Source organism: Podarcis filfolensis, assembly GCF_964270895.1.
Source record: "Podarcis filfolensis genome assembly, chromosome: 4".
NCBI lineage: Eukaryota > Metazoa > Chordata > Lepidosauria > Squamata > Lacertidae > Podarcis > Podarcis filfolensis.
The window spans coordinates 77,204,575-77,228,639 of record NC_139607.1 but is presented as its reverse complement, the minus strand read 5'-3'; the positions used below and the strand labels follow the sequence as shown (position 1 = coordinate 77,228,639).

Sequence of the window (24,065 nt, the reverse complement as noted above, 5' to 3'; positions counted from 1 at the left end):
AACTTTTTAAAACTATATTTCTTACACACAACATTGATCAATGTACTTGGCAGCTGTGGTACCATAGGTTCCATCCTACACCTGGAGGAGCTGGTGGTATTTTTATTTATTTTTTAAGTGCAAAAGAATATGAATTTGCAGCAGATCTATTTTGATTTTTCATGACATGTCAGTAAGAAGCCAAAAATATAAACAGATTCCTGCTGAAATATTCTAAGTATTAGCAACTGCTTGCATTTTTCCATCTCCAAATGACCGTTGTCTAAAAATAAATCTAAATTATCACAATGCTTCCAATCTTTAGTTAAATAGTAACTTTATCTCCTGAGAACATCTGTGTGTGGCTGCTGGCCTCCCTGCCACATGCAGGTTATTTTTAAAAGTCTCACCTTGCATTCAAATTTTAAATATGCAACTTTATACCTTTTTTTAAATAAAAAAAACCCTGGTCTCTTTAAATGATGTTAAGTGCAGAGTACTGTATCCTGTCCTTTACAAGACTCCAATGTATTACACCTATTCAACCAATTAAGAGGGATGATTAAATAATTATGGTAAATAAGCAGTGCATTTTCTCCCTTGAAGATTTGTGAAGTGTTTCTAATCGAATAGTTGTTTTCCTTCTTCCCTTAATGCAAATGTAGTCATCTTCAGAAGGCAAAATGAAAAAAAAATTGTTTTAAAGTAGTTGCAACGTATATACTCAACATATTGTATTGCAATGTTAAGTTACAGCGATGCAGTTTGTATACAGAAAGGCTTGTTTCCATTCTTCCCGGTTTTCTGGAGAGAGAGGAAAGAAAGATAACAACTCCTTGACACTGTTCAACACATGATATGCGCTTACCTTTAAAGCTTGTTCAGAACCTGTGAGCACAAAATTAACCACCATATGCAAGATCACATCCCAATATGTCATGCTCAATAATCCTGAATAAGGAGGACTACTCTCCAGTTCTATTCTTGCTGATTGAAACAGGATCTCCCCTTCACCCTTCCTTTGCAACCAAGAGCAGAAATGAAAGACACTACACACCGCAGTCTTTCAAATGCTTTAACGTGATTTGTGACTATTGACAAGGTGAGAAAATAAAATCACGGCGTAGCAAAGCGTTCAGGGAATCTCGAATTTGAAGCCAGACATGAGTTCAGTTTAGCCAAGTCTGAGCTGATGCCGGAGGAAGAAGGGGAAACAAGATCCTGAATGGATGGTGATAGCTGGACCCGCCCCACCCCTTTAGGCGTCAAAGTTTAACACTGAACAATGCAGACAGAAGCAGCAAGGAGATTGAAAAAGCCGTCAAAAGCAAGGTCAGGTGCAGGCAGCCGAAGTCTCACCAAGAAGAAAGAAAACATTGTTTGAGGCGCGCGAAGGTAATGACGCATTTCCATCTCCCACTTTTGACACCTCCCGACGGGACGGGGGAAGAAAGACCCAGCGCGGATGCCTCTCTTCCTAGAGAAGTGCCTAAGGCACCACCCGCGCCCACCGACGTGGGGCGGGTAGGTGGAGGCACAGAGCCCCGTCGTCGTCTCCCTTCGGTGCAAACCGGTTGACCTCCCCCCTCCTTCCCGCCAGCTCCCCCCGCGGTAATGATTAACAGCCCCGCGGGGAGGGCGAAGCGAGGGGATAAAGGGGGCTTGGCTGGAGAAAGGGGACAGACAACTCCAGCCGGTCCCGCGCCCGCTTCTCGCCGTCGTCGACGTCCGTTTCGGCCTCCCCCATGACTCGCGCCGCGACGCCAGGGCTGCTGCTCCTCCTCCTGGCCCGGGTGCTGCTGCTGTGCCGCCCGCTGGCCGGGCACCCCGGGCAGGGAGAGGCCACTTGGTCTCGCTTCGCCCGCCTGCCCTTCGAGGATGAGCTCTTCCTGGACGACACGTTCCCTGACGGCTTCCTGTGGGGGGCGGGCAGCGCGGCGTACCAGGTGGAAGGCGCCTGGAGCCAGGACGGCAAGGGGCCCTCGGTGTGGGACGCCTTCGCGCAGCGCCTCCCCCGGGCAGCCGCCGCCGCCGCCGAGCCGAAGGCGCCGTCGGGGGACGTGGCCAGCGACAGCTACAACCGCGTCGAGCGCGACCTGGAAGCGCTGAGCCTCCTGGGGGTGTCGCACTACCGCTTCTCGCTGCCCTGGGCGCGCCTGCTCCCCAACGGCACGGCGCCCGCCAGCCCCGCCGCCCTGGAGCATTACGCGCGCTTCCTGGCCGGCCTGAGGCAGCGCGGCGTCGAGCCCGTGGTCACCCTCTACCACTGGGATCTGCCCCAGCGCCTTCAGGAGCTCTATGGCGGCTGGCAGAGCCCGGCTCTGGTCGGCTTGTTCCGGGACTACGCCGAGCTCTGCTTCAGGCACTTCGGCGAGCACGTGCGCTTCTGGCTCACCATGGACAACCCTTACCTCGTGGCTTGGCAGGGCTACGCCACGGGCAAGCTGGCCCCCGGCGTGCGGGGAGGGCGGGAGGTGGGCTACCGGGTGGCTCACCACCTCCTCCAGGTAAGGACGCCCAAGGAGAACATGGCTCAGCCGAAGTTCTCCATGAGTTTTGGCCACGGGGAGAGGGACGTCAGAGAATCATATAGAGTTGGAAGGGACCCCTCGCAAAGGTCATCTAAGCCCCCTGCAACGCAGGAATCTCAACTTAAGCATCCATGGCGGATGCCTATCCCACGTTTGCTTTAAAACCTCCAGTGAAGGCACATAACCCGAGGAAAGGCGCCAAGGGAGAGTGGGGCCTTTCTTCAGTCACCTCCACTTGTGATCTTTTCCGAGGCAAATGAATGACTGCTGCTGGCTCCTATTAAGTTAAGAACAGGGGTAGGGAACCGGTGGCCCTCTATTTCAATGTTGCTGGGCCACAGCATCTAACAGGTCGAGCTGCAGTTGCCTCATCCCTGGTGTGGAATTTAAAACAACCTTCCCAAACCTGGTGCCCACCAGATGTTTTGGGCTATAACTCCCCAACCAGCATGGGAATTGTAGGCCAAAACACCTGTGGGTTATTTTTAGTATATGTGCTGCCGAAGCGAGCACAACACCTGTGGGTTATAAGGTTAGGGAAGGCTGATTTAGAGCAAGGGCAGTGCAATCCTAGGCCTGTTTACTTGGAAGCAAGCTCCAGTGTATTCCATGAGTAAGTGTGTGTAAAGGAGTGCAGCCTAAGATTTGCTACAAGCAGCAGACAAGAGTAAGCAAGGCCCAACTTATCAAAACTTAGCACCTATGGAAATATAAAAGGTAGGATACACCCCACTGCCCTCTAGTCACCCAAATATTGGAAAAACACAAAGGAGGAAAATGGTCAAGTAAGTACATCTGGCTCTTGAAGATGACCTTCAAGCCTGTTCCAATCCTTCTGTTCTGTGAGACTATAACCATCTCAAATATTAAAGCTCTATAGAAAACAATGGGATTTTTAACATTTCAGAATGCTGGGATTTTTTCCTATAGAACAAACACCTCAACTTCTCCAGCATGTGCAGGACAGCTGTGCTTGTCTTATCAGGACCTATTTGACTAGACTTACCCATTGCCCTTCAGGCACCTCTGGCCAAACACACCTTGCTAACTCCTGAATCACTCACTACTTGTGGCAAATCATAATTGGAACAATCCCAGTTTATTACAGAGCCAAACTTGTTAGAGGTGTATTATTGGTGTAAGAGGTTTAACTAGAATGTTTTTATTATTGTCAGTTGCATTAATCTCCCTTCCCCCAAGGAGCTTAGTGTGGTATATCCGAGCCATTCCCCCTATTTTACTATCACAACAACCCTGTGAGGTAGGTTAGGCTAAGAGAGGAAGACTGGTCTAATGTCACACAGTGAGCTTTGTGGCCGAGTGAAGATTTGAACTCTGGGCTTCCCAGTTCTAGTTATAAACATTCCCCTGTCCGCACTGGCTCTATGATTTTAGTGTTACCACATTTAAATGCTTACAATTCCCTGTGAAGGTGAAAGGTGAGGAGGAGCAAATTAAATTCTCCCCACTAAAGTAGCAAGAGCAAAAATAAATGTGTAGGCTTGCAGAAGAATAGTAATGTCAGTCTGTTGCAGATCTTTGCAGTATCCTAAAGAAGTGCAGTACAATGTGATGCATATTTATTCAGATGTAAGTTCTATGTTGGATGAGACTTGCTTCCTAGTAAGTGTATTTAGGACTGCAGCCTAATTTATTGTGTCTTGAGATTCTGTGGGTGACAGTGTGGTTTATCAAAGGCATAGTTAATAAATATAAACATGGATAAAATTGCATTTCATCCAATATTGCAAGGTGAGATGAAAAGACAAACACACATATCTGAAAGCAGCAGTACAATACATTACTAGTAGCATTTATTCTATTTGAAAATGAACAAGCAGGAGAACCCACATGAATTGATTATAATATTAACCACGACCAATTCACAAAAGGAAGATATAATAGTGACAAATGAATGTGTTACCAATACTGAGCCAAGTGCAGTAAAATATGGCCACAGACACAGTCAGAGAATATACATCATCTTAACAGAGACATGAACATTGAAAATAATGTAGTTGTTATTACCGGATCCACAAAAAGCAATCCAGTAGTCCAAATGTAAATTTCACACTCAAGAGATCCATCACTTAGCTAAGCTTTTTTAATTTAGTGGGACTTTCTCTTAAACAAATATGTACTGGATTGCAGCCATCTATCCCTCCCTTCTCCATCTCTACTCAGAAGTAGATCCTAATTTGTTCAGTGGGGCTTAGTCACAGGGAAGTGCGCATTTGATTGCACCCTTACAGCACAGTCCTCTCTGTGTCTACTCAGAAGTTCAATAGGACTTACTCAGGTTAGTGTATATAGGATTACAGTGCCTTAGTTTTAAAGACCTGCAGTATTTCTCTATACAATTTAAGGTGAACAAGTTCTTGTACGTGGACTGGGATGAGGGCCAAGAGCACTTTCCCAATCAACATCCCTGCTGGCATCAGAGGTTGGCCTGGCAGTGATCTAAGCTCCTGTGGCACTGAGTTGCTCGTGATACATGCCGTATTAAAAGCTGCGCTTGTAGCATCCAAGTCTGATGTGAGTAATTTCTATCAGCATGTCTACCAAAATTGGCACAGTGTGACAGCTTTGAGCACTAGATCATAAGCTTTGTGGTAGATAGGAAGCAATGTAATAATGATGTTGTGGCACATGCTGCTCTGTTAAGCAAAATTGAGAGGTGCCTGTTGCTTAGGGTTAGGCACAGAGAAGAATTTTGGATATATATATTTTAAGAGGAAAACTATGTTGGAAATCTTTGGTCTATTATAAGCCAAGTCCACTGCCTCTGAATTGCACCTCAGACTGTAATCCCTCTGTGCCAGCCCTTTTAGTTTTCCTTCTCCATTGCTTCCCCAAAATTTGCAAGCTTAGTACTGTAGCCCATATATGCATACAAAAAGTCCCAGGTATAATACCACACATCTCCAGAAAGGGCTGGGAAAGATCTCAGGAAAGTTGTGGCTAGATAGAGGTCTAACTTTCTAGAATGCTGCTTCCTATGATTCCAAGGAGGAAAAACAGCAGCATCTACCACAGTTTTTGGAATAAAGTTGAGAGCTGTTTCAAAGATGCTTCACTCTGCAGTAAGGGCTTGGAGCCTGAATTACTGATTCTGAAAGTATAGCTTAAAAAATTCTTCCCAACTCAGTAATAATAAGATTCCCAGAATTTCCATAATAAAGGAACCTGTGGCTCTTCAGATGTTGGGCTGTCTTTCTCATCCCTGACAAGTGGTGATGCTTGCTGGAGCTGATGGCCCATAGAGTCAAACAGCACCTGAATGGCCATAGGTTACCCATCCTTGCTGTAAACAATGCATGTCCAAAAGCCTTCCTTGCAAAACACTGGAAGTGCAGGAAGAGCCCATGAATCCCATGCGTTATTTCAGCTGCTGCTGTCCCTCCTCTGTGAAACTTGTTAGTTTGGGAAATATGCCAAGTGGAGAGAGAGTCTACCACAGACAAAATAATCTGTTGCCTTTTAAAAGTATTGAAATGTCATGTTTTAAAGGTAAATTCAAATTTTAAAAAATAATAATCTGGGAAGAAGATTCATTTTGACTACAGCTATTTTTGCCATCCGTGACAAATAATGGAAAGGCACATTTTTCAGATATTTTGCCACTTCCTTTAGCAGTTTTTCATGATTTTCTTGAACTGCTGGTGAAAGATTGGTTTGTAGATATATCCCCAAATATCTAACAGAAATGCTTACTGCTGATTACCAGTATCTTCCACAAGATTAAAATTGGAACTAATCTGATTTTAAAGATTTTTTTTTAAAGACAGAAATTAAACTAATTTAGTTAGGACATTGATTCCTTTGGCTATATTAGTGAAAACGTAGCACCACCTGCATATAGATAAATCTGTCCTGTGTGTCTGACCTAAACCCTTTAATTTTGTTCCATGCCCTCACTGCAGTTGCTGGGGTTGCTATTGCAAATAAGATGGGGCCTGCCATGTCCTTTATGTTAGAGATAATTCTGAAGTCTTCACATTAACTATAATAACTCTTGTTGAAGAAACCATCTAAATAGTTTGAATCCAACTCAAAAACTGATCCCCTCTTCTGTGCTGCATTCTATGCTTTCCGCATAGTGGTGCCAAGGTTTATCTGAGATTCCACCCCCTTTCAGATATAGGCATAACAAAGCATTTAAGTACTGCTGTTTGCCAGAAATTGAGGATGCACTTAATGATCCCTCATGAAATTTAGTTGTCATTGTCTGTGGGGCTTCCATCACTTCCAAGTGATACTTATTTCACCTGCCCACTCAGTTCTCATGAACTGCGCTTTGTGAAGACATGTTTTCTCACGCACGGTTTTCTCCTCTGCAACTGGTGAAATGGTTCCAAGTGTGCCACATGTTCCATTATGTGAAAATATAGGTTCACATATCAATGCTCTAAAACCTAGGGGCAAGTAAAGGGAAAGATAGAAAATCTTTCTTGACCACATGTTGGGATTGTTCCAGAGCTGGTGTTGAGGGTCAGCATAGTCAAGCATCTGCTGACGGACCACAACTCAGTGTGGGAGCAACTGGGGAAAGTCTCCTGGACCTGCTTCTCCTCCTCACCATTGCAACCTGGTTGTTCAACCACCTCTTCTTATTCTGGTCCAGAAAAAGGTGGTAGTGGAGCAGTAGATGTCACTTCCTGTGTGCACGTTGGCCGTCTCCTTTGCAAGCAAGCAAGGGGTAACATTAAGTAGGAGTAGCGCAGGGGAAATTGGTGATAATGATGAGGAGGTAGACTCTCTGAGGGAGGGAGCCATGGCTTTTCAGGCTGGTGAGAGACAGATTCCGAAAAGCACATTGCTACCAGCAGGTTGTGAGTCTGAATGTGTTCATGCTAGTCAATTCATCCTTCTGAGTCAGAGCAGGATTATAAATGCCCACTTGCCTTTTTGACTGACTGTTTAAAGAATTGCTCATGGGGGGACCAAATGAGGATGGTATACAAAAGTTGGTTCCTTGCTCCCTTTCATTTTGGCCACAAAATGAGCAATGCAAGCAAATTATGGGCATTGGACTAGAAAAATTGTTTGAACCACTAATTTTTGTGGATCTGTTTGCACCAGAAGTACTTCATCCAGTTCTAGCCACTGCAGTTTAGGAAATATGTTGACAAATTGGAACATGTCCAGAGGAAAATGGCAAAGTTTGCCTTGACTTACTGTTATCGTTTGTTATGAGAGAAACAAGCCACAAGCGCTGGATCACATGTGCCAGCCTCTGCGTGGGAAAGGAAAGAGCACTGCAGGGACTTTTGGGTAGCATACACCAGTACGTTGCACATTCTCTTTAAATCATAGCTTAATTTAAGCTCTGGTTTAGCATTATGTTTCCCTTCCTCTGAGATATTAGAATGAAAGCGAACAGTTCTGTCCCAAAGGCCAGAGTAGTATTGCTAGCTGTGAGGCTAATTTTCCTTAATTTTAAGGTGAAGGAAGCCAGATGATTTTACTTTGCTCTGTTATAAAAGTTGCACTGTGTTTTGATTGAATGGAGGCCCTAAAGCCACCAAGAGATTTATTGCCATCTAGTTGGTAACACAGATATCTGTTAAGACTGAATACATACTTTCATAAAACAGCAAAAACGAGTAAAATAAAAATGGTTCACTGGGGACTTTCTTTCCCATAGGCTCATGCCAAAGTGTGGCATCTTTACAACGATCATTTTCGTCCTGCACAAAGAGGTAAAGTGTCAATTGCCTTAGGCTCCCACTGGATAAGACCTCTACATATGACTGAAAACAGTATTCATGAATGCCAGAAATCTCTTGACTTTGTGCTGGGCTGGTTTGCTAAACCTATATTTATTGATGGAGACTACCCCCAGAGCATGAAGAGTAATCTTTCCTCTGTGCTGCCTGAGTTCACCGAAGCAGAGAAGAAGTTTGTCAGAGGGACAGCCGATTTCTTTGCTCTTTCGTTTGGGGCCACGTTGAGTTTCCATCTTGTGGATACTGGCATGTTATTCCGCCAGCTGGAATCGCTAAGCCTAAGGCCCCTGCTTTACTGGATAAGCAGTGAATATAACAAACCAGAGATCTTCGTTGTGGAGAACAGCTGGTACGTTTCTGGTAACACTAAGACAGATGACTCCAAGTACACGAATTATCTTAAAAATTTCATTATGGACACTCTGAAAGGTAGGCTTGTAGATGGTCTTCTTGTCACCATTATTATCCTGGCACAAGTTAAGGGAAACATTATCCTCACATTCATTAAATAAGTTCTGCAGAGGCTAAAACCCAGTGAGTCTTTAAACATTTATCCAGGTGTTCATTACAGAGTGAGGTTCCAAAAGAACGGGATTTGCTTGCCTCTGCGGTTGCCAAGTGCTTTCCAACAAGTTTGGATAATGTTTCTTTGGTTACAGCAAAAAGTTAAGCTGGTTGCTTAATATAACTTCATGATGTTTGTACTCTTGGCTATGAGGCTTGCAGGAGAATCAGGCAGGAGATACCCAATGATTAGTTTTAATGCGTCAGATAGCTGAGTAAATATTTGCTAGATAAGAATATATACCAAATCTCTCTCTCTCTCTTTTTCTCTGGTGTGTGTGTGTGCATATATAATTTCTGTAACTCTCTGGCAGTGACCTTAAGAGTCTCTTCTCAGGCTGGAAGAATTCATTCTTCCTGTAATGAAGAAATGAAAATAACTGTTGGGAGTACTTATTCTGCTTTCACAGCTGATTTACAAAGCTGTGTCTCAGTTACATATGTCCTTATTTATATGAATATGGAAAGGGGCTTGAGTTTTGGTAAATGTATCAGATGGTAGATACAACTTCTCTTTTTAGCAACCAATAGCAACCAAGCTGCACATTCTGGCCCCCATGGAAAATTGGGTTTGCTTTATTGTTGGTTTTTATTTTAAAACAACTTTGGTGAAAGATGTAAAATAAGTTGGAAAACATTTATGAGCTCAACTTTACATTCACTACAGAGTGCTGCTTGCAACACTTGCCAGTTACTTTGGGATGGTCATTATTTTGAAGTAGAGTAGTATTTTAATTAAGCATGTAAATAATTAAGTAAAAGTTCTGTCTTGCTTTTCTGCTTACCTTGAAAACCCTAAATATCTTGGGTCTAGGTCACCTGAGAGACTTTCTCCTCTCATACCATGCTGCCTGCTCTCTAAGATGCCTGAGAGAGGACAATTTCCATGTCCTGTTTGTGGCTGAGGCATGGCTGTGCAGGATGAGAGAAGAGCCTTCTTGGTGACTGCACCAATATTCTATAATACCTCTGAATACCTTATATCAGTGCTTTTTTCCTAAAAAAAAAAAATGTTTAGGGGTACTCTCATTTTGACTCAAGAAAATCACCATTTTATAGTTCAAATCGGGAAAAATAAATACAGCAAATGGACAAAAGTTGAAAGAACATGCATTACCTCATACTACACAGCTGACACATTAAACACTTGCTTCCGTCTGAGACTCAGGAAACACTGGAAAAGGAAATGAGGCTGCCATTGAGGGTAGCAATGGAACTGACGATTCACTGTGCTATTCAACGGCTCTGACCGCACTAGAGAAGAAACTAAATTTTTAATTTTTTTAAGTTTCTTCTCCCGTTGGATTCACAAAATGTTTAGGAGTATGTGTACCCTTATGTCCGCCCCAGAAAAAAGGACTGCCTTATATTCTGAGATCCATTTCCCCTCCTTTCTTACTGTTCCCACTGACCTGTTAAACTTTCCTGTTCTTGAAGCATTTGCCTTGTCAGACATTATTGATAGATTGGGTAGAACCCTATTTTGGAATATTTTTATCTGTTGTGTCGGTTTTTGTGCTGTCGTTTTATTTCTTTAGTGGGATTGTTTTGTTTTTAACTGTAAGCCACCCTTAGGTGATGCAAATGCACTGGAAGGACAGGGTTCAAGTTTCCTAAACAAATAAGTAATGCAATTTAAAAAAAATACAACCACGCAAATTATTTATAAAAGCTTTTCTATACCACCCTCTCATAAAACATCAGGGCAGTGTGCAGCAGTACAGAACCTTCATTAAAATGACTGGGGACTTGAGAAAATTTCAAACAACTGTATGAACAAGTCTTTAAGAGACACCTGAAAGTCAAAAGCAAGGATACCTCCCCAATTTCTGCTGGAAGTGTTGTGCAGCATGGGACTTGACAGAGGCCAGTTGGGCTTCTGAGATGTGGAAACCAACTAAATTATATAAAACAATTAACAGTTTTGTTACACCAGTTTTGTAGAAGAAGTCACAACGAGTAAGTGAAATGACATCCTTTTATGGAGGTACCTGCTCATTTCAAAGTACTGTATTCAAAAGCTTCCAGGCATTTCATTTCCCATCAGAAAAAAAGAATGCCGTGGGACCAATTCAGGTGCCCACTGGGACATAGTGGAGGGATCCTTAGCCTATTTAGGCCATATCTGCCTGGCAATATTAACACCGTAGCTTGATAACCACTGAGCAGGATATGCAAGCGGTAGCTTTTTTCTGAACCACAAATCAAGTGCAGTTGTTCAAATGTGTGCACGTGGGGAAGTAAGGTCATCTTATTTTTGTTGTTTTCTCCTCAGCTGTCAGATATGATGGAGTTACTGTCATCGGGTACACGGCTTGGTCTCTCATGGATGGCTTCGAATGGCTCAGGGGCTACAGCGTTCGAAGGGGTCTGTTTTACGTTGACTTTCAAAGTCAGGATAAGAAACTGATGCTAAAGTCTTCAGGAATGTTTTACCAGAAGGTGATAGAGAACAATGGCTTCCTCCCAGTACCGGAAGACCAGCCCATAGAAGGGACTTTCCCCTGTGGTTTTGCTTGGGGGGTTACCGAAAGCTTTCTTCAGGTAAGCCAAATGAGAGAGCAAATCACTTCCTCCAATTTTCCTATAGCGCAAGTGAAATAATAATATTGTCTTTGTTTCGTTCCTAGACATGCGTTCTAATTGTGGCCATAGGGCCTCCCCTCTGACAAACATCACAGTTTGGGCATGTTTGGGTGCTATATTTTGGGCAGAACTCTCAGTGTGTGGGTGTCTGTGTGTACACATCTTCCCCATTCCATTGTGCCCCCCTGATTTAAAGCAACCACCCCTCACAGATTTGTTCTTTTCAAGGACAGATCAGGCAGAGGTGGTAAGGTAACACAATCAAATGAAAGCATGTTGCAGCCTTGTTAGCTCTTACTCCTTCCTTAGAGGTAGGCCATACACACAGGACTTCTGTGGGCTTTCCCAGCCCAGTGAAGGAAAGGGGGAAAAATTCATTGTTCTTCATACTGTGTGTCAATCAATTTTGGCGGCTCGATATTTGTGCTTTGAGCTATTGAACAGTCTTCTATGACATTAGCATAGTAAATTAGAACAATGTCATTAAATATTAAGTTGGTTAAAATTAGCATGTCACTTATTTCTAAGCCACATCTTTGCTGTGATTTATTTCGGTGTACTTTAGTGCACGGCAGACACATTTCCCATAAATCATTTGGACGTCACCTTAAAAGTATTCTGAGCTCCCTCTGTTTTTAAAACTGATTGGTTCCTGAAAGATTTATTGCATATCTAAATCATTTGTTGATTCAAACTTTAGATACTCCATAAAGCAGAGATAGCTAACATGGAGATCTCCAGATGTTGACTCTCAGGTCCCATCAGCCTAATTATTATTATTATTATTAGGTTACTTAACTTGTTTGCTTGTGAGTTTACACACTTTGGACAAATTGAATCTGCTTCTCCCTCTCTTTCCAGGTAGATACCACACGGTCCCAGTTCCTTGACCCTAATGTGTATGTTTGGGATGTCCATCATACAAAGAAGCTGATTAAAGTTGATGGAAGGGGTGCCCCAAATCGCAAGCCTCACTGTGTCGATCTTCCGGCCATCAGGCTCCAGATTTCTTTACTTCAGGAAATGCATGTCACACACTTCCATTTTTCGCTGGTGTGGCCTTTGATTCTCCCTCTAGGTAATGACTCTTACGTTAACCACACTCTCCTGTTTTACTATCAGTGTTTTGTCAGCGAATTACTCAGAGTCAATATAACTCCTGTCGTTGCTTTGTGGCAACCCATGGGTGAGAACCAAGGGCTTCCTCTTCCTCTCGCTGAGCATGGAGGATGGGAGAACCGGCAGATCGTGGACGCTTTTGTTGAGTATGCCAGGTTCTGCTTTAAAAAACTTGGCCAGTATGTCAAATTTTGGATCACAATGAACGAGCCTAGCGATGACAACTTGACATACAAAGGAGCACATAACTTGCTGAAGGCCCATGCCAAGGCATGGCGCCTGTACGATAAAACATTCAGGAAGACTCAGAAAGGTAAAATCTCAATCGCCTTCCACGCCATCTGGGTCGAGCCCTTTTCAAAAAACGATTACAGTGCAGCCCGACGAGTTTTGGAGTTTAAGATTGGCTGGCTTGCTGAGCCTATCTTTGGAAGTGGTGACTACCCAGATGTGATGAGACAGTGGCTTCACCGGAAAAACAGCCTAGGCTCCCATTATTTACACTTGCCTTATTTTTCGGAGGCGGAAAGAAACCTAATACGTGGTTCGTTTGACTTTTTCGCCTTGAGCCACTACACCACGTCTCTCGTAAGCGCCATAAACGAAGACCCCGCCAATTACGACCACCTCCTTGAGGTCCAAAAGCAAAATGACATCACTTGGGTGAAGTCACCTGCCAGAACTCCAGTGGTGCCCTGGGGGTTACGCAAGCTCCTCACATGGGTCAAGGATAAATATGGCGACATCCCAATCTACATCCTAGCCAGTGGAATTGATGACGGGCAGAAACCGGATCGAGACAAACTGAGAATATATTACATGGAGCGGTATATCAACGAAGCCTTGAAAGGTAAGAGTCCTGAGGAAATGCTTATGTTCCTCAAGACCAACGTTTCTTGGTGTGTTTTCTGGAATGCTGTGTGTGATATGTAATAGCAACTATCAGTGCTTTTTTTCTGGGAGACACACAGGGGTACGCATATTCCTAAACATTTTGTGAATCTTGGTACTTTAGTCCATTTACTGTACAGTGGTACCTCAGGTTACATACGCTTCAGGTTACAGACTCTGCTAACCCAGAAATAGTACCTCGGATTAAGAACTTTGCTTCAGGATGAGAACAGAAATCATGCTCCGGCGGCGCGGCGGCAGCAGGAGGCCCCATTAGCTAAAGTGGTGCTTCAGGTTAAGAACAGTTTCAGGTTAAGTACGGACCTCCGGAACGAATTAAGTACTTAACCCGAGGTACCACTGTATAGGGGGTGAAATATTTTTAATAAACATTAACAGAATTAAAACTGTGTGTGTAATAAAAACATACAGAGAACTGCAATAGAAACAGCACCAGCCCTTTCATTAAAAGCAGTCAGTTCCAAAAAGCCTGTTGGAATAAGGAGGTCTTCACCTGCCAGCTGAAGGACAACAAGGAGGGAGCCAGTCTAACTTCTCTAGGGAGAGAGTTCAAAGTCTGGGAACAGGAACTATGCTTTGAAGATAACTGAAAATCCAGTTTCCAGCAACTGGATGAGGCCGTTGCCTCTTATAAGGGATGGACTAATGAATACATGTTGATACCCAGAGCACATGCATAGTACATTGTGTGTGTTCCAAGGCAGCGTTTGGAACTCAGTGCCCTTCTCTGCTGTTGCTGAGAAAAATATAGTTGCATTTCGTTGCCATGAATAGCCACCGAAGGCTCCCCTCCCCCTACCCCCTGTGAAATTAAGCTAGCTTAATAACAAAATAATGAAGGGTAAGAAGCGAGAGCCACTGTGCAGGGCCTGTTCCTTGTGATGAGATAGAGGCTCAAGGTATGCGAATTATTATTGCATTAATTAGATGGTAATGAAATATTTGTGCTGTGTTTTTGTTGGCGTTTCATCTGTTTGTAGTGGATTTTTAATTTCACGAATGTTTGTTTTATTTTGTTGTTCTTATAAATAAACAAACTAATACTGCCATCACAGACGGTATCGCAGTGTCAGTGGAGGGCAAGGTTACATGCAGTTAAGGCCATCGTTCAGTGCCACAGCAATTGTCGTAGCCTGCCAATAGCTTTTGGATGCAGAAAGTTTCAGTTAAAAGACTCTTAAGTGCTGGAGATCTGCTCCCTGACATAGTAGACAGTACTGGGCTCAACAGAACAATGGCCCCTAAAATTATACACTACAGTCACATCAATAGCATACATTTAAAGCACTCACGTGCCCCTTTAACTACCATGGCCTCCCCCCCACCCCAAGAATTGGGGCTGGGAATTGTAGCTCTGTGAGGGGGCTCCTTTCAGCTCTGAGCACCCCAACAAACTACGGCATTTAGGATTGTTTGGGGGAAGCCATGACTCTCAAAAGTTGTATGAGAGTGCTTTAAATGTATGTTGTGACTGCTATAGCCGTAGACCAGGGGTGGAGAACCACTGGCATTCAGGCCAGGTCTGGCACACAGTGTCTTGGGATCCAACCCACAGTCTTCCTTCTGTTTGTTTGTGGCCATTAAGTTTACATGTGTGTTTCATTTGCACAAATGATACCCTTTTCTCTAAAACTTAATTGCCAAGCAGGCAAACTTAATTGTCAAGGAGGGAATGGCAGCTGGGAAGTAAAGGTGGGAGAGAGAGAAGGAGGGAGGGAGAAGGGGGAATGAGAAAAAAGAGAGAAATTTGGGGGCGGGGAGAAAGAAAGCTTATTTCAGGGAAAGAGGTGGAAGATGCAGTGGATAGGGTTTGCAAATCAGTGTCTGTGTGTGCAAATGAATGGGTTTTCTGAGTGCAGGTGTGTGTGTGTGTGTGTGTGTGTGTGTGTGTGTGTGTGTGAGAGAGAGAGAGAGAGAGAGAGAGAGAGAGAGACAGACTACAGTGGTACCTCACGTTACACACGCTTCAGGTTACATATGCTTCAGGTTACAGACTCCACTAACCCAGAAATAGTACCTCGGGTTAAGAACTTTGCTTCAGGATGAGAACAGAAATCGTGCTCTGGTGGCAGCGGGAGGCCCCGTTAGCTAAAGTGGTGCTTCAGGGTAAGAACAGTTTCAGGTTAAGAACGGACCTCCGGAACGAATTAAGTACTTAACCCGAGGTACCACTGTAGTGGGCTCTGGAACCACCCAGATACTTTTAAGTGGAATTGGACTGTCATTTTTAAAGATCGAGATGCTTTTATTTGTTGAAGGGAATGAATACCAACCTAGAGTTTATATAACATATACTGGTATGGTGGTCTAGCGGTAAAACAAACACGGCACTAATTTGTTTTTCTTTGTCCCCTCTGTGTGTGTGCATTTTGTTTGTATGTGTGCTCTGTTTTGCAGCCTACACCTTGGATAATGTTAACCTCCGTGGCTATTTTGCCTATTCTTTCAGCGATAGGGGTGATCCTAGATCGTATGGACTCTATCGATATACAGTGAATCAATATGAGCCAAAGTCTTCCATGATGCATTATAGACAGATTATTGACAATTACACCTTTCCTGGCTCGGAAACCACTGGCTTGCTCTGCCTCAAAGAGCTTATTCTGTGCCCAGAATGTGACTCTTTGCAACCCAGAAGATCTTTGCTTGCTTTCATTTCTTTCATTTTGTTTTCTTTCATTGTTACTGTATTTCTGATCACTTACTACTCCAAGAAGGTCAATAGAAGGCATGAATACGGCTTTCCTGCAGCTCATTGTCCTTCATATGCATTTCCTGGGGGAGCTCAGAAATAATTATACACCCGACTGTGATTATTGTTGCACCATGAAATCATTCATGCTGCCCAGTGTTGTGGAGCACTAAATGTGAAAATGGATTGTGCCCACGAAGCTTGTGTGACTCCTTTCTCTATTAGCACTTTAGGTTAGCAGGCTCCCCCCCCCCCCCAGTTTGCTGTTGGTGTAGCACCCATCCCCTGATCCACTGAGGGGGAGTCATAGTGAGAATAATTCTTCATGCATAGTGAGGTCAATGCAGGCCTCATTGAACAGACTGAATGTATTTTTCATTGAGGATAGGGGATGTTCTAACTTGAGTTTAATCATACCTGATATTTTGAAATTTAGCTTTTCTTCTCTGATGGTGAATTTCTAATTCTATCCTAGAAAATCCCTGTTTCTTTTAGCTGAAGGACTAAAATTAGTCTGATGGAATGATCATTTGATTCACTTAGACATACTTTGTATTTTGGGCAGATGTGAGTAGGGTTTGCATGTAACACTAAACCATGTTTTGGCATTTATGATAATGTACCCACCTCCCCCCCACCTTACACCCTCCCTTTCCTCCAGCAATGAGAAGAGTGGCAGATTCCATTTTGAAACCCTAAACTGTGGTTTAGCTTAACTGCTGCTGGTTAAAACAATGGTTTAGCATTATGTCCAAACCAACATGGTGGATTGCAAACATTTGACTGCTAAGGCCTTAGAATGAAATTAATTTTTTGTCCAGTCTAAGACTCTTAGGCTCTGGTCATACCAAGGATAGATTCAGCGACTGGCTTTGAGCAGTTTCACTCTTCATCTGAATAATGCCCCCACCTTTGAACATGGAGCTAGTTTTTAAAGATGGATTCTGATGGCAGGAAAATGGGACTTGTATCTGGAATCTGTTTATAGCTTCATGTTGATGTATGGCTATACCATTCCAAATTAATTTAAGGAGATGAGACAAGAGCAAGAGTGAAAACAAGTAAATGCATTTTTTTTCTAGAAAGAGGAGAACTTTGTAGCCAAAGCGGAATTGCTAAAGTGAGATGCGATTTTGATATTTTAGTGCTTTGATGTTGATTTATATGTATAAAAGGCAGCAGCTGATGCCATAATACTGCCTGTCCTTTGATTTGCTAGCATTATTGTCACACTAAGGGACTGTGGCCAGTCTGTGTTTTACTTTACTTGACCTGAAGGGATTGTGTTCTTGTAGGAAAGCAATGCAAATGGTTTCTGGTAGTTGTGGGTGGCTTCACTCAATAAAGGTAAGTGACAGCCAGGAGGATTTAAAAGGTCGTAAGTTTTAGACAATAAGAAAAGGTCAGTAACTGAGAATTGTTTTGGTATTTTCAAGCAACAAATGGGAGTTATACCCTGACCATTTTTGCCCTTGAATTGGGCAGCTATATTAAAGTAAGAAAAATGAAATAGCAGCCATAAACCTCATGGCACGAAGAAACTTCTTTTTTTTTCTAGAAACAGATCCAAATTACTGCTACCTTTTATATTTTCCAAGGAAATGCTTCTACTGTATCTCCCAGTACCCTTTTATGCACTTAGGCTTATTTTCACCTAGCATGTTCTAACCCAATTTAAGGCAGCTGTCCCGTAAGTGCATTTACTAGGGACAAAACCCGCTGAACACAATGGGGTTTACTTGCAAGTAGAGATGCCTGTGATTTTGCTGGAAGTGTTCGTATTCTGTCTGTCCGTGATCTCTCAGCATGCATGAGAGGGCATGCCTTCAGCCAAATTTTATTCAAAAGTACAAGGTTTGAGGCAAAAGGTTGTTTCCAGTGCTGTGCAAAAGGCATTTGACTGATGCAGTGGGATTTCCCTTTCCTCTCCCTCTGTGACCCCCCAAATTTGTTCCAAAGGATCCTCCAGTTTTCTGAAGCAGACTGGGAAGATGCATGGGGAGCTGCAGGGGATAAGAGGAGGCAAAGACCCTTTGTGCATGTGGAACACCAGTGTTGGATACAACCCAACATTTTCATTACATTACAAGTTGAAGTTCTCAGACTCTGCATATGGGATTCAGCACTGCATGCTTGAATTTTACTCTGCAGATCACCGCTACAGTTTTCTATTTGGCACATTGCGAGGCAGTGTTTTTCACTGTGCAATGAAGTGCTGATTGATCGGTAACACGAATAGTTGCTGTGTCCCTACAGTTTAACATTCTAGGGCTCGGAATGTGGGCCTGGGTGGAAACGGTACATTTAGATACACCCTAAACCTCTGACACTCACAAGCACAGCCTGATAACTGTTCCAGGAAAGGAAAAAACGGTAAGGGAAGATGTGATTGCTAGACAGTGAAAGATGCATATTCCAATCGCTGCCGAGTTAGCCTAGCAACCACTTGGCATTTTCTCATCACCATAAGCAGGAACTAATTTGTGCATGTCCTCACAATCTCAATGAACACAGAGAGAGGCAGTGGTTTGCAAAGTTACTTCTAGACCCATGACGAAATGATGGACAGCCCTCTCATCTTGAGAAGGCATCTTGCGATCGCAGGCTGAGAAAGAAACCATTTTGAGTGATGTGATTATTAACCAACAGATAAGCAAATGTAAGATAATGTGACAAGATTTTATCTAGCTCAAACTGCCATCTATGTGTACATATCTTTTTGAGATTGCAAGGAACTTTCAGTGGGGCTAATAATACCTGTGCAGATTTCCATTGTACGGAGGATTTAGCTACATATGCAGAGCTCTTTGAAATAAAATAATCTATTTACTCAAATCTAATGCTCACCTTTTTTGGCCAAATTATGTTGTGGAAATTAAGGAGTGCATTAGATTCGATGGCACATTTACATTCGCCAGAAAATATTTTTTGGGGTTTCAAGGTTCTGAAAATTGAGGTGCGCATTAGATTCGATGGCGCATTAGACTCGAGTAAATACAGTACAGCAATGGCTGATAACATGTAATCATTTTTATGTTGATTAGATACATGAAAAATAAGACATTTTAAGCATCAAGATTCCAGGAGTTTGGGCTTGGGTCAGCTGTTTTTCTGAATGCTTCAGTGGAATAAGCCCGGATTGTGGCTCTCAGTGTGCCAGGAAACATTCAGCACACTGGGCTGAGGTGAGCTGGCAGTCGACATCAATTCAAAATACCTGGCCACCATGCAGAAATTCTTTCTCTCTAAAGCAGCTTAAGTTCATTTCAGCTCATTCAACAAAGTTTGTATGAATCAGCCTTTGATGATGATGATAATAAAAAGTTCAGAAACCACCATTTCATATGGTGCCTTAGCAGGCAAAATGTATGTGCTGCTTTCAACTAGTCAAAACAGCTTTTGAATAGGAAAAAAAAGACAGCTCTGCCTTGCCACTTATTGCCCATATTAAAGTGACCCAGTTCCCTGCCTGTTGCAAATAGCACATTTCCCCCCAATATTTATTTGTAAATTATGAATTTGCACTTTTCTGCGAAGCGCACCCTATAGATATGTGTTAGATGGATGGAGAGTGCAAACAGATTTTATTTTTTATGAAGCACCGTGGATTATTTAATAAAATAAGTGGTATGTAAAGATTAATGGATTTTTTTTTTTTATATTGCAAATCTGCATTCAATGTAGTTGACTCTGTGCACTTTCAAAAACTATGTCATTTGTCAATAAATGTACATTAAATGCTATCTTCTGGAAAACTATTAATGTAACACTTAAAAGTATATTTTTATCCAGAATATTTTTGTGGAATTGATAGTTTTTATGGAATGTATGACAATAGATAAGTTAATTGCAAGTTAACAATTGTATGTTGTGTTTATTACCTTGTTTATAAATTGTGCTTTAACAGTTGCCTCTTTTACACAATCAGATTTATTTTCTTTGCACTGTTGCAGCTTGACCATCTTCTCTGGTTCAGCCAGGTGGTATTTCTAGATTTATAACCTTGGATATCTTGAAGTATCGGGTGCTTAAGATCAGTTGTGCCCAGTAGGCTAAGCCTGGAATTCTTTGATCTGAGTGGGTTCTCAGGTGTAGGAAGCATATGATATCACTTTCTGAGGGTGGAGAGACCACTGATTTCAGAGACCCGATACTGGCCTCACTTTCCCCACCACCCCAGAAACATCCATGGATTTTGCCTCACAAATGTTATCATTTACAGATAGGTAGCCGTGTTGGTCTGCCATAGTCAAAACAAAAAAATTTTGTTCCTTCCAGTAGCACCTTAAAGACCAACTAAGTTAGTTCTTGGTATGAGCTTTCGTGTGCATGCACACTTCTTCAGAAGTGTGCATGCACACAAAAGCTCATACCAAGAACTAACTTAGTTGGTCTTTAAGGTGCTACTGGAAGGAAAGTGTTATCATTGTTTGCTTCCCTCCCATTGAGACTGAAACTGAAAAAAAATGAAAAGGAAGGACGATTTCAAGGGTGCTACTTCTACCTTGCAGGGCTTTTGAAGTCCAGTTGTTGTAGTTATGTTAAATTTAACAGCCATCCCTGCCATTAAGCAGAGTGAGGCTGCTGCATCAGGTGACAGGTGCTGGAAAGCAGGGATTGATGGTGAGTGTGGGAGGACAGCTCTGTGTGGCATAGAGGCTGCCCTGTATCCTGTAAGCTGCCCTGATGTGTGTTGGAGGAACTGGCCCATTAACAGTGTTGAGGTGAGATTCATCTCTTAGTCTGGTTGGCTTCTGTATGTGGAATGGTGGTGGTGGTGGGTTGTTCCTGTTTCATTTTGTCCTAGCCAGCAAAATATATAGAGACACCTCTATCTGGGACACCCTGTGGGTTAGATGTTTGAGTCTCACTCTGCACAGACTATCTCTTATTTCCCCACATCTCTGTAACATGCAGACCAACTCTTGGTGGCATCCTGCAGATAGATGAATGTGAGGGACGGCTATGAGAAACACATTCTGGAACATGAACTTTGGCACAGACTACTTTACCTCATGTGGCCTTTAGGTTTGTCTTCAGCTTTCCTATGAATGAATAATTGGAATTAATAGTTAACTGGAAAGTCAAGAAGATTTTTAGGTTTAAGGATGAAGGACAGTCTCCTGTGGTTTCTCTCCCCCCCCCTCCCCACCTCATCTCAAACCTCCTGAAATGCTTCTGCTTCCCCCTAGCCACATGACTCCACCTATCAGAAACTCTTGCTGTCATTCCTAAAAACCCACAAATATTCATGTAAGGTAAGTTCTATCCATCTTCACCCCTGCAATGTGCCAGCCTCACTTTTACATCTTAAAGGCTGAACCTGAGAGATGTGCACAAGTTTAATGTTGTTAACCAGTAACATTTCTGCAGGGTGTGTGACTGGATGTCACCTTTCACACAGTTCCTGAGGATGCTTAGTTATATTACTTTAATACCCTGCCTCATTGGAAATATGGTACTGTTGATTTGCTCCTGGCTGATGCAAGAGATCTGTAGTTAGATGCACCCAGGTATAAATTCAGTGTAAGTTTTAAAGGAGTGTGACACACATGAGCCTCAGGAATGTTACATGGCTTGCCTTGGGTTTGGACATCACTTTATTAGTTCTCTCCATTTCCAAAGTTCAGAGGTGAACACCTGTCTTTATTTAGCCAAAGCATCGCCATCCACACATAAGAGGAAGGTATCAGTGCGCTCAAGAGAAACCCATTATTTGCAAAAGTACAGAAACTATTTAGGTGCAGGGGAGCCTAATGAGGAGATACCAAAACCTGCCCAGTACGGACTAAGCTGCTCATCCGTGGAATGCTGATTGACACCCTTGGATTTTTTTGTGGGAAAACGGTCGGAGGGGGAATGGATTGGACTGAGCAGGCGCATGCCACACTGGAACATTTTGTTACAAGTCCAGCTTCTTTAAGTTCCAGCATCAGCTGGAAATGCTATTTTCTATTTTGGCAGGCAGGCGTTCCATGCCTCACAGAGGCAATTGGTCTGAAACCTCTATTCTATCAAGTGCGCACACGTGTGAGTGTGCACACGCATGCATAGGACACAGGAGCCCCACACTTTCAGCTCCTGTAGCTGTGGTCGTCTCTTTCCCAGCATCAGCATCCACTGAGAAGAACGGTGCGTCTAATACGGCTTTGTAGCCTTTGGTTACTCATGAGCGAAGGAATTTCTGCATGAGTTTGTGGATAACTAGCTAGGAGCTTTGCAAGCTCCCTATTTTTAATCAAGAAACGTGTATAAATTATGTGTTCCACACTCAACAGCCTGAGGGAATTGCTACCTCCGGAAGAACGAATATATGTTTGTAAAACTATACCATCACAATCTCTTAGGAGCTGGTTTCATTCTACGATGCCTCAATTTCAAATGGGCTTTGTTGTTTTCTGATTCTTGCCATGCCATTGTTCATACATTATGTCCCAGGTCTCACTAAAGGGGTTTTCACAGATGTATATTTGACTCGCATCATCTCCTTGCCACGGACTTATACAAAATGCAGGTGTGAACTTCCTTTTCTGGTGGTGGTTTCTTTGGGTCAAAAATCACCAGGTTTGGGGCTGCTTGAGGCTTCCCTATTCGGCTGAAAGCTGTGTGCAGATGTGTGTGTGTGTACCATTGGAAAAAGGCAGCTGCCACAGGTGGCAGATGTTTCTGGGACATGGCAGGAAATGGTAGCACATTGCTGGAGTTGTCTGGTGCATGGCCTGCAGGGAACCCCTTTGCCTCACCTGCTGTGTTCAGCCTGCTGTGGGGTAGAAGTTGCTGTCCCATCAGAAGTGTCGAGGTAAGATTTGACTGTCAGCCCATCTGGCTTCAGTACATGAAAGAGGTAGGGTACCATCCTGTCCTTTGCCCCTGACGGCAAAACATCTCAGGTCTGTCCTGACTGGGAGCCGGAAATGTTTGAATTCCCACCCCCCCCCCAGCCTTCCATGTGCCCAATGCTGCTCAGTGCCCCACACTCGCTGCTTTTTATATTGGGGGAAAGCACGGCATCCCACTCCCCCAAGCTTCTGCATCTTAAACAAACATAGATTCAGCAGGTGATGCTTTTCCTTGCCTGGAGATGCAGTGATGAGAAAGGACTGGCCTCTTAAAATTTCTGCTTCCCACGCCTCTTTTTTTTTACAGCCAGCCTGGAAAAGAGTGGGGAATTCTAAGAGCCACACCACACATTGCTGGGACAGGGGATTTCTAGACTAGAGGTTTATAGATGTTTCAGTAAGCAAAGGAGTCAAACTGAGCAGCACATATTGTTCTCTGACCTTGTACAACCCTGGCTGCTTATAAGGTTACTCCTCCCCAACTTCTCTTGCCCGCCAGATGGAAGTTGTTCGTGTCCATGAGTGCAATTTGATATATTGAGAGGAAGATGAGTGCTTTGGGGAAATCCGTTAAATATAAGGTAAGTAGATGGGCTATTGATTATTATAAAGGTTTGTATCCAGACTTGTGGTGCTCAGAGTTTCACTCATGTTGCTTTGCTTGAAGGGGAGGCAGTTTCTCCTGCTCCCCTTTGAAAATTTGCTTTGGAGGGTTTGGGGTCTTCTGCAACAGCCTGGGAGGTGGTACCGCCTCCCTCCTTCCTTCAGTGAGAGTCTTGCTTGCTTGGATTCCCATTTGCAAATGGGAGGCGACGTCTGGGTCTAACTCTCTATAAAAACAAATGCAACAGCAGACACTGGTATATAACCATAACTTGCATATCTCAGCAGGTTTGGAGCCACTGCAGGAAAGGCACATCACTTGAAAAGTGATGCAGCTGATCAGATCAAACACTGCACAGCTTCCCCAAGAATCCTGAGATTCAGGAGGCGGTAAGATTTGTAAGTAAAAGTGGGGCAGTCCCCTACAGAAGGAGCCTGTTGAGAAAAGTAAAAAATAAATAAATGCGGGGATGTTTTTAACTTAAGGTAAGCCTTAATTTTTCAGTGATGT

At 43.3% G+C, this 24,065-nt stretch overlaps 2 protein-coding genes across 8 annotated transcripts in view; one reads left to right on the top strand and one right to left on the bottom strand.

Annotated features, from left to right (window-relative positions):
* Nucleotides 1-924: 924 nt before the first annotated feature.
* KL (klotho) lies at nucleotides 925-23,943 on the top strand (the record flags this gene model as incomplete). Of its 5 annotated transcripts, none has more annotated exons than XR_014546990.1 (6): nucleotides 925-2,486; nucleotides 8,158-8,668; nucleotides 11,079-11,347; nucleotides 12,251-13,358; nucleotides 21,305-21,370; nucleotides 23,840-23,943. XR_014546990.1 is itself a non-coding variant. In XM_083609027.1 (5 exons), the coding sequence occupies exons 1-5, from the start codon at nucleotides 1,725-1,727 to the stop codon at nucleotides 23,875-23,877; spliced, it is 2,685 nt and encodes an 894-aa protein (XP_083465153.1). In that variant the 5' UTR covers nucleotides 925-1,724. The 5 variants fall into 5 exon arrangements, 3 of the variants coding, with proteins under 3 accessions (XP_083465153.1, XP_083465154.1, XP_083465152.1); XR_014546991.1 differs by having other exon boundaries at nucleotides 23,843-23,861; XM_083609027.1 differs by lacking the exon at nucleotides 21,305-21,370 and having other exon boundaries at nucleotides 23,843-23,877.
* STARD13 (StAR related lipid transfer domain containing 13) overlaps nucleotides 21,678-24,065 on the bottom strand; it is a 220,872-nt gene continuing 218,484 nt past the window's right edge. For all 3 annotated transcript variants that reach the window (XR_014546985.1, XR_014546986.1, XR_014546987.1), the window contains exon 15: nucleotides 21,678-23,989. The gene's annotated coding sequence lies outside the window, so the exon portion shown is untranslated. The remainder of the gene's footprint in view (nucleotides 23,990-24,065) is intronic.